Source organism: Egretta garzetta, unplaced genomic scaffold (genome assembly GCF_000687185.1).
Source record: "Egretta garzetta isolate BGI_Z169 unplaced genomic scaffold, ASM68718v1 scaffold175, whole genome shotgun sequence".
Taxonomy (NCBI): domain Eukaryota; kingdom Metazoa; phylum Chordata; class Aves; order Pelecaniformes; family Ardeidae; genus Egretta; species Egretta garzetta.
The window spans coordinates 205,298-216,353 of NW_009259860.1; the positions used below are offsets into that span (position 1 = coordinate 205,298).

An 11,056-nucleotide genomic window follows, 5' to 3' on the forward strand; every position below is an offset into this window, starting at 1 on the left:
ATGTTTCAGTAGGAGGGTCTCTAAAGACCCACAAATCCTGCTTCATCCAGTGCAGTTGTTCAGATGAAACAGTTGCAACGTTTGGTTTAAGGTCTTTTCTAACTGTTGAATGAAGGCTGTGTTTCAAATTTGGAGAATCACAGACTGGGTGAAGTTGTCAGGGACCTCTGACAGTCATCTGGTTCAACTCCCCCGCTCAACCAGGGCCACTTAAAGCTGGTTGCCTAGGATCACATGTAGAGTTTTAAAAATATCTCTAAGGAAGGAAGACTCCACAACCTCCTCAGGCAACTTGTGCCCATGCTTGGTCACCCTCACAGTACAAAAATGTCTCCTGATGTTCAGAGGGAACCTCCCTTGTTTCTCTTTGTGCCCGCTGTCTCTTGTCCTGTCACTGGGCACCACTGAAAAGACCCTGGCTCCATCCTCTTTGCACCCTCCCTTCAGGTATTTATGTACATTAATAAGATCCATTATGACCCCAGGTGCTTTTCTGCCAAGATGCTTTCCAGTTGAGTGGCCCCCAGAATGTGTTGGTGCAAGGTACAGGACTTCACACTTCTCCCTGTTGGACTTCATGAAGTTCCTGTTGGCCCGTTTCACCAGCCTATCAAGGTCCCCCTGGATGGCAGAATGACCGTCTGGTATATCAGCCAATCCTCCAGTTTTGTGTAGTCAGCAAACTTGCTAAGGGCACATTGCCCCATCATCCAGATCATTAATGAAGATGTAAAACAGGACTGGACCCAGCATTGAACACTAGGGTACACTGCTAGGTGCTGGCCTCCAACTAGACTTTGCACCACTGATCACAACCCCCTGGGCCCAGCCATTCAGCCAGTTTTCAATCCATGTCACTGTGCTCATCCAACCCATACATCAACAGCTTGTCTATGAGGATCCTGGGGACACAGTGTCAAAGACCTTACTGAAGTCCAAGTAGATAATATTCATTGCTCTCCCCTCATCTACCAGGCCAGTTATTTCATCACAGAAGTTTTATCAAGTTGCTTAGTCATGACTTCCTCTAGGTGAAGCCATGCTGACTACTGATGATTTTCTCATTCTTAAGTGCCTGGAAATGCTCCATCACTTTCCTAGGGATTGAGTTGAGGCTGATGGGCCTGTAGTACCTCCTTCTTGAAGACAGGAGTGACATTTGCTTTCCTCCAATATTCAGACACTTCTTCCAGTCACTGTGGTCAATCAGAGATTGAGAGTGGCCTTGCAATGACATTTCACAGCTCCCTCAGCACTCACAGGTACATCCAATCAGGCCCCATGGACTTGTTCAGGTAAGAGGTACAGAGTGAACTTAATTAACAAATAACCTCATCTCCATCAGTGTTATGGAATTTTTGTTTGAAATTAGTACAAATAATTAAGGCAGCTAATTATATCAACACCTTAGATCACATTCTCTGACAAATGACTGTCTCTCCCTCCTCTGAAAAATCAATAATCTGGCATTTCCTGTTTAAATTTTACATCTCCTTAATCTTAAATTACTTCTTTAAATAATTTTTAGTTCCTTAAACATTGTAGTTATGAATAAGTATTTCCATTTCTATAAGAAAATGAATTCCACTTCCCATTCCATACCCCTGTTCTTCCCTCTTCCCTGGGAGCTTGCACTCTGCAAGCTAACTTTTGAGAGTGGTTAAAGAGTTTTGCCCTGCCTTGGAGGTTAGTTGCTAATGTAGCAGCTTGTCAGGAGATGTGGCGGTATAGAACTTCAGCATGGTGTGGGCAGCTGAGTTCAGACTTATGGTATCATGGACACCCAAATGGTGTCTCCCCTTGGCAGTGGCAAATGTGGACACTTGGTGGATGAGGCGGGGTTGTGCAACCCATTCTACAGGTGGGTTGGATTACTCTACTAGAAGCTGAGGTGGTGATCAGTGACAGGGAGCTTAAGAGGCAGTAGAAGTTGTAAGTACAGGAGTCCTGTTAGAGAAAAAGGCTTGTCCTGGGGGAGCATGTTTCTCCTCCCCCAAAAGCTAGCCTGGGACAAAGTGGAAGCAGAAGTAATACACAGCTACAAGCAGTTTTAAGTAGATAGACTTTTCAGTATGTATGGCACAGGGAAACATAAGTCTTTTAGACTATTGTGCATAAAAATAGGAAATATGTAGACTGGCTGATATGACATGGGGTATTACTACACCATTTAAATTTTGTTTCAGGAAACAATATGTAAGTTTTCTTCAGAGACAGTTCAGGGGAAGGCAAGAAAAGCCATTGTCACCCACATACAGATGTTTTCTGTTTTTTAATATAAATAAGGAGCTTGAAATGATGGGGCTTATTTTTAGAAGAAGTTATATAGATCTGGGCAACCATGAAATATTATGGAAACAGCTCTACTATATCCCGTGTCATAAACAGGTGAGCTTGCCTGAGAATTGTTTGCAGCTCAAGAGTAAGTTGTACTACTGGTAAAAACAGACAAAAGTTTGGAAATGACAGCAACTGAGTGATTTAGAGCTACTGAAAAAGGTACCTTTTCAGGGAAAACTTGAGCCAAAGAAAAGTCCCTTTTCTTCCCGAATGGTTTCAAAGCACAGAATCCCTCAATCAGGCCTAATAAAGAAGCTAGTGTCTCCTGTGCATTGGTGTGAGAGCACTAAAATGAAATAGACTGTCTAAGAATGCAATAAATCATATCGGGTCATTGCACTAATGAACAGTTTGGGCCCAAACTCTCATTAGCTTGTCTGCAGGAAGGGAAAACTAGTAAAACAGGAAAAGGACATATGAGAGAAGCTCTTTGCTGGTACTGTCAAAAAGCTTTTATTGTTGAAGGACACCCTTTAGCTAATTTCAGACCCATTTAAAAAAAAAAAAAAATGTGTTTGGTGATTAGTAACCACTGGATAAGAGCAGAAAGCCCAAGTGAATAAAGCCATAAATACCTACGTCCTTGGGATAACAGCCTGTAAAACTGTCAAAAAGCATTGCTTAAGTGACAAAAGATAGCCTCTGGTAACTAGAAGCAACAGTGTTGTCGGCACTAATCCATGTTCATATATGGAAGGCATATTTTTAGTTCCTTCTAAAAAGGCAAGTCTTTTCTGTTGAAACACTCATTCTTATTTTAAAAGCAGCTGTTTCCTCTGCCTGCGCTCTCACCCCAGATTTCGCAAAGTCAAATAAGCGAGGTTTAATTTCCGACACTTAACAATTTTAACATGTATGCTAATCTGTATTTCTTGGAATAAATTTTCAGACAGGGCTATTTGAGGAAATAATGTAAATTGTTTCAAGAGGCATTAAGAACCCTTTTTAAAAGAGTATGGATGATATTTGTGTTTCACTGGGACTTTCTGTGGTTTGGCTTCTCAAAGTGATCTTGCTAAAGCAGAGCAGAATTTTTATCAGGAATTATAGCAACTTTCTGTGTATTCATATCCATTCCTTCTTGTGATTGTGTGTCAATTAGTTAATGCTGGGAGAAATTTTTGACACGGAGGAATTCCACTGGTGTTTGTATGCCTTATAATGTGAACAAGACCAGGCCTTTTCCCTTTTTTCGTTTCTAGTAAACTGGTTCACAAAGAAGTTTTAATGGTGAGAAGTATCTGCACATGTGTGTGTGGGGGGGGGCTTCTGCAGTTTTAGCACTTCAAGTATTTTAAACTGAATATGATGGTCTTTTAGTGTTTGTAACTTTTTTAAAGGAATGGATTTTACGTAAGTTAAAAGTTCATGTTGAAATGAATAAAGGAAAAATACAGTTAATGGAAATTTGCAGAAACCAGTTGTCAGCTAGTAATTTTGCTGAAAAAAGCAGCAAGTGACAGATAAACCAGGTATTTAAGAGTAACCTGAAGCTGAAAGACTGAAATTAGTTTCCAGAACGGTGATGTCTTTAAAGTTTTCATTGACTTCTTCATCAGTGCAGTCTGTTTCATGTTGTAATTATTTTACAGCTAAAACTGTTGTGTGGCTTTGCAGAAGTTCAGGCAGTAAAAAAAAAAAAAAAAGTTTTTTCAGAATTACTTGATTTTTGGATCAGTGTCAAGTGATGCTGCATGATCTTCCAAAAAGGTCTGATGCTGTGGACCATGTAAGAATCTCTCTTGGTACTCAGAAATGTGCTGTGTTGTTGGTTGGGTTGGGTTCTCTTGCACAGGGTTGATTCACCTGTATGGAAGCTGGATATACCCATACAGTCAGGTCCAGAGTTTGTATTTGGGCTGTGTGTCTGTGAGAACTGGAGCTGGTGTTGATTTGAGGAGAGCAGATGTTGATGGTGTTTTTCTCAAGCATTCTGTTGTCCAAATAGGCATCTCTTATTGTGAGAAAAGGCAGTTAAAAGGCCGTAAATCTGCCTGCTCATTATGAATGGCAACAATAGATTGATTTAGGGAGCAAAAGCAACTGTTAAGCTTAGGTAGCCTGCTTGTGTGAAAACAGAGTTTTACACTGACTGGATATTACTGCCGTTATTTTTGAGAGCAATTTAGTTTTCATTTAATCACAAGGGATATTGCACAGGGAAGGAAAGTCCGAAACTTTCCTTAGCCTGGATAGCATGTAATGATAATGCAGTAGTACAAAATCTAAAGTGCAAGCAGGTTTTCTTTTCAATAGTAGATTTTTTAGACTGTTAATTTCTAACCTGATTTTCACCATTCATTCTGTGTGGACACTTATTTCTTGTTTTATGTTTTCCATTAACATATTCTGTGCCCACATCCCAGATTTGTTCTTTGTCTCATGTACACAGATGAGTGTGCAAGTACGTACCAACACCCATGCACCTGAGGCCACTGAACCTAAGAAACAGCAAGCAAAAAAGTATGTGGCAACATGCAACATGGCAGCAGGAAGGAAGACTTCTCAGTACAACCCTCACAAGTCATAACCACTGTGAGAAAAATTACACAGAATTTTTAGATGAAGTAATAGGCTGTCATCGTTTAACATGGCTGGCAACTAAGCACCACACAGCGACTTGCTCAATCCCTCCTCCCTCAGTGGGATGGGGGAGAGAATCAGGAAGAAAAAAAAAGGTTAGAGCCGAGGGCTGAGATAAAGGCAGTTTAATAAGAGAAAATAATAATAATAGTAATAATGAGAGTGGCAAGAGAACATACAGAATATACAAAATGAATGTTGCACAACACAATTGCTCACCACCAGCTGACCAATGCCCAGCCCGTCCCGAGCCGCGATCACACAGCCCGAGCTCTGATCACTCTGCCCGCGACCGCACAACCCACTAACACCTGGCCCAGCAGGAAAAGCTCAAAAAGTCCTTGAGTAGTCTGAGCACTACTTGGCAACAACTAAAAACATCAGTGTGTTATCAACATTCTTCTAGTACTAAATCTAAAACACAGCACTATGCTAGCTTCTATGAAGAAAATTAACTCTATCCCAGCCGAAACCAGGACATAGGCCTCTTTCAGTAATTTTATAGAATTTTAGAGAGAAATTTATACATTTTAAACAATAGTGGAAAAACTGTGTAGAACTGTTTGTTATATAATGTAAATGGTTTTTAACAACTCTGTTTTACAAATCTAGTTCTTCTTTGTAATCTGTGTGTTCCAGATAACTTCCCTGTGTAACAAGGCAATATTTCTGGTACAATCACTATTACAATCTGTGGGGTCTTAATACATATGGAAAGTGTTGGGATGAGGAGAAATCCAATAACAGCAGAAAAGTTTACTTTGAATCCTCATCTTAAGACTTCTTTTCTAAGGAAGAAAGAAAGAAAACTGTCTGTCTGAGGTTTTCTGGCATTTAGTGTGGTCTGCTCCGGTCTTCCTCTGTTTTTCAATTCTTCTACAACATTAGTAATTTAAGAAGTGTTGCAACTACAGTATGACAAGGACACAGGAGCCTCGGGTCTGTTGTTCAGGCTCTTACGTTGTATAGCCTTTGAAACAAGGCATTGGAAACTTGTGTTAGGATATTGGCTTTGTTAAGAACTAGAAATTTCCACAGTGTTTGCTTCACTGACACCTGAAATAAAGATCTTTGAGTGTTATTCTGTTCTGTAGTTCTTTTTTCTTGACAGCATGACTTAGGCAGTAACTAACAGTAAGAGTTCTAGGCAAAAATGTTTCTTACAATGTTATTTATTTTCTTTTTTTTCCTTTTAAGTCTGAACAGCCCAGTCCTGCCAGTTCCAGCTCCAGTTCCAGTTCCAGTTTTACACCATCTCAAAACAGCAGACAACAAGGTACCAACAAAGGAAAAGAAATTGAAAGGAATGTGTGAAATGAAGGGGCCAATAAAAGGAGAACTGGTGGCATCTCATTACCAGTTTTTTTCTGCCTTTCAGAGCCTGAACTGGCCGCAGTTTTGCTTTAGAGACTTTTCCTCGGGTTGTTTTCAGATGTGGCTGTGAGGGCAAAATAAAAGGGGAGAAAATATATATCTGACAAAAGGGTGTGAAGGGTATTTGTTTTGAAGCATTAGGTACCTTCCAGTCATTTAACAGATGCTAAACTCAAAAGAGCTTCTGTTTCTGAGGTTGTCCTTTTGCAGGGTTAGGTCATGTGGCACCTGGCTCCATCTGAAGCCCTGCTCAGGAAGGTGTAGCTTCCCATGGGAAACCCAAAGATATGTGCACATGGATCCTTCCAAAGGGCCATGATCATCCCATGCTATCAGGAAGTTTCAAGAGTTTTACTTACATACATGTCAGGGGAAGATGGTGGTTAGACTAAGTTGACTTTAAGTTTGCATTTTGCTTTTCTGGCTAATAATTATGGTTTACTTGGATCTCATAAAGAAATGCATTTTTCTTCCCAGAGAACTTGCCAAGGCAGGTTTTCTGTAAATAAGTTGAGATTCATTCTACATGATCTATTAAATTACTGAGTTACTGCTTGGCCTTTTTCCCTGGGTTTATAAGATTGTACAACTGATACATTCTTAATCAGCTTTTGTTTTGTTTTTTGTATCAGGAGCATTAAAAAAGCAGCTTTTTCCTAATTCAGATTGCATTTGTTTTATCCATTTATATTTAAGACTTGATTTAAGGCTATGAAAATACATTGCTGCCGCAGGCAGGCAGTTTGTTTTTAAGTAGATCTACACATGATGCATAACAGTCCTACTGCCTTTCTATACGTGACTGGTACTGATTTTCTAATGTGTTCTGGCAGGTGAAAGAAAGCAAGAGCTGAAGTGAACTGTGGTTGATGACTGGCTTCAGGCATTTAGTTTTTATCTAAGGCTAAACAGAACCTCTTTTTGCTGAAACCCCATCTTTGCTCTCATGAAAACCTCATTAGTGGTGTGAACTGTCCATTACAAGCCAAAGGGTTTGGATTCCCATTCATGTGTCTGTTATCTTATGTTTGGCAGAAACCTGTTGACTTAGTATTTTCTTCTGAGCAGACTGGATCCATCCATCTCTTCTGTCACAGACTGTCTTGCATTTTTTTGTACCTTCTCAAGAATAGATGCGAGATTTCTCCTCTGATGTGAACAACTCAGTACTGCGAGTGGTATATGTCTCTTCTTTCCTGAGACAGTAAATAGGGATTACTGCTTCTTTCTGGAAGTTCCAGTTAACTAAATGCATTCATTGCTCAGACTGTGCATTTGTATATCAAAGGGATGAAGCACCAGGCATACTGTGGCATGTTCCTGCTGTATGTTGTGCTCTGGTCAGAACCCATGCTTTTTTTCCCTAACTAGAAGTTACTTTCCAGGGCCATTGCTCTTTTTCCATTGCATTCAAACTCCAATACCCAAATGTCAGAAAACCGTAGTATGAGCTTTTTTTCAACTCTTTTTACATAAGCAGTGGGCTAACCTAAGGTTCTTCAAGTTCTTCTGCTCTTGGGGCTTACTCTGTTATTTTTCCATTTCTTTACCTTGCTCTTGGGCAGCTCCTCGTTTTCAGTTTCTCCTTACCTATTCTAACCCTTTAGGAGAGAACAACTTCTCAAACCCTTAAAAAGGTTGTAATGGAATTTTAAATAAAGTGATAGCAAGGAGCAGAAGATTAACAGTGACATCGCTATCAGCGCTAGAAACAAAAGACCTAAAAATTAATGCTTTGCTGATTGTTGGGAAAGTCTACAGAAACAGCTATCTGGGTACAAAATGGCTGCTCAGGGTGACAGACGTGGTCCTAAATGAAGTGAAAATTTGTCTGAACAATAGGTTGTTTAATGCCTATGTGGCTGTCAGTGATGGATGTCTCAGGACTCCCAAGTTCCCTTTTCTCCGAGAAAGGGGAATAAGCCTGTTGGCAACTTGAGGCAGGACTGTCTGATTGTCACAGAACCCAGCAAGGAAGTATCAGGCGATAAAAAGGCCCTCTGCTATGGTTGGAAAAGACATAGGCAAGAACAGTGAGTTAGCTTAAGCTTGGGACAGCAGGCTGTCTAGGGATTATGAGGAATGTGTGCTGGTTTTCTTTCTGCTTCCATTTAAAAATAAAATCAAGGACTGATGTTTTGGATGATTTGCAAGCATAGATACCAGTTTCCATGTTGTGGAGTTACGTGCTGGTGTTTTATGCAAGATCAGCTAATCATATGTCATACTAAATTTCACTACAAAATTAGGTTTTGCTCAGTTATTTTACCTGCCCTCCTACTGACCTTTTCCTCTGCTCTTTTATCAAGAGTAAGATGATGATGCTTTCCTTTCATCTGCCTTTTACCAAGTCTTTTCTATCATTTTCTTCCTTCTATACATTGTGGAGAGGACATGAATGCGTTCTCAGAAGCTGACTTTGGCCTATGGAGTGGAGTGAGATTAATCTGCTCTCAGTGCAGACAAAGATCACCATCTTCAGTAGGACTTGGGTTGTTAGTGTCTTTGCCCAATAAGGTGTGAGGAAACTAGCCTTTCTAGCCTAGCCTAGTCTGTGGAAATATCCTTGTGTCCATACCCTTTTATGTCTCTTGAAACGTGGAATCCTTCTTTGTATATTTATAATTTAATCTTCTTTTCTAACCCTTTACCTCAATTAATTTAGGTCCCTATGCCATGTCTCTCATTCACCCACCTCAACAGTCAAGGACCAATAAGAACATTTTCCAAAAGATCAAAGTGGGCAAATTCTTCCTTCATCCCTGTGCTGATGCTGCTGAGTGTGCCCTCTCTCCTCCCTTTTAAAGGGAATATAAAAGCCATGGATGGAGTCCTTTCCCTCCTTCAAGGGTCAGATGATTAGATATTCGGTCAGACTGCAAGTTACCATTTGCAAATAGCTGAGCGTTGTCTGCCTGAGACCCAAATGGGCACAGAAAATGGATCACAGATCCACTGTTTCTGCAGATCAGCGGTGGTTGCATGGACAAGAAACACTTCAGTATAGCTTCCCTTTCCTTGTCACCTGTACAAGAGTCTGGCCCACCAGGAATTTGTCTGTCAGCACCATGTGGGCTTCTTCCCAGCTGTCGTGGTTTAACCCGGCTGGCAGCTAAGCCCCATGCAGCTGCTCACTCACTCCCCCCTCCCTCAGTGGGATGGGGGAGAGACTCTGGAAGAAAAAAAATGGTTAGAGCCGTGGGCTGAGATAGAGACAGTTTAATAAGAGAAGATAATAATAATAATGAGAATGGTAAGAGAATATACAGAATACACAAAATGAATGATGCAGAATGCAATTGCTCACCACCTGCCAACCGATGCCCAGCCCGTCCCAAGCCGCGATCAGTCCCTGAGCAGTGATCACTCTCCCTGAAACCAACCAACTAACCCCCCCGAGCATGATGTTATATGGTATGGAATAGCTCTTTGGTCAGTTTGGGTCAGCTGTCCTAGCTGTGCTGTACTCCCAGCTTGTTATGCACCTGGCCCAGCAGGAGAAGCTCAAAAAGTCCTTGAGTAGTCTCAGCACTACTTGGCAACAACAAAAAGCATCAGTGTGTTATCAACATTCTTGTAGTACTAAATCCAAAACACAGCACTATGCTAGCTTCTTTAAAGAAAATTAACTCTATCCCAGCTGAAACCAGGACACCAGCCAACCTTAAGGTGTAAAAATAGGAAACGGAAACCATTGATCTGAACCTGCCCAAACTGCCAATTTACAAAAGTTTTAGTGCAGCCTTAGTGGTAAATCATTCTCAACATCAGCTTTGAAGTCACTTGCATGAAACTAGTCAAAACGCCTGTGACCTGAGCCTTGCTAGGTCTGGAATAATCCACAAATACATTCCTCCCTATTAGGAGTGTGACCCTGACAGACAGACGTCTACTCTTCTGGCAGTGACCAGGGGTGACACTCCTTGACTCTGTTTACCCATTAGCAAATAAAGAGTTGCGAGCTTCATCTCCCTTTAAAGAACATTCTGAAGCTCACATTGTTCACTAATATTAGTCCTTTGTGTTTCCTGGGCTGAAGGAATTGCAGGACCCTAATAGTAATTGCTGCTCCTGCAGCCATCACTGTTGCTTTTTCTTGCTGCTTGGTGTCTCAAATGAACTGTACTTCAGAGTTAAATGCCCTGTGGCATCAGTCTTTGCTTCCTTCCCTCTTCTAAGCTGCTTTTGTGCATTCTTATTTCAAGCAGCTGTAGTTTTACATTTCCCAGATATGTTAAATATATTCCTCTTTCTGTAACTTGTCTTTTACAGCAAAATAAATTGAGTAAAATCAACCCAAAATCCCAAACTGAATTTAGTGCATTTTTATGAGCAAGTCAATCTTTGTGCCTTCTGTTAATTCAGGAAAAGAGATAGCATGGTGTTGCATGGTATTAATGCACTTTTTACGTATGAACACTGACAAAGTGCTTACTTGACCTGAAATTGACCCTGAAATAAAGGGAACAGCTAAAGCTAAATATATAAAAAACAGGAAGACAAAAACTGCCTTGGCCAGTATGAGTTGGTCAAAATTGTGAGTCTGCTTCTGAATACATGGATTAACCTAACAAATGTACTATTACTGATCAGTATGTCCCTGTAGATCTTCACAGGGGTATAATACCCTTTGAGAAAGGAAAAAAAAAAAGAAAAAAAAAAAAAAAGAAAAAAAAGCTAAAACCCAGGAATGCAAAAGAATTTTGGTTAATGTTTTAAGACTTTCCTCCCAACATTGGGGGGGGGGGGGGGGGGGGGT

At 40.7% G+C, this 11,056-nt stretch overlaps 1 protein-coding gene across 1 annotated transcript in view; it reads left to right on the forward strand.

Moving 5' to 3' along the window:
* The window catches only part of MLLT3 (MLLT3 super elongation complex subunit), a 133,638-nt gene that overhangs the window by 109,574 nt on the left and 13,008 nt on the right, over positions 1-11,056 (forward strand). The window contains exon 7 of the mRNA XM_035895577.1: positions 6,121-6,199. Coding sequence (XP_035751470.1) covers positions 6,121-6,199 — 79 coding nt within the window. The remainder of the gene's footprint in view (positions 1-6,120; positions 6,200-11,056) is intronic.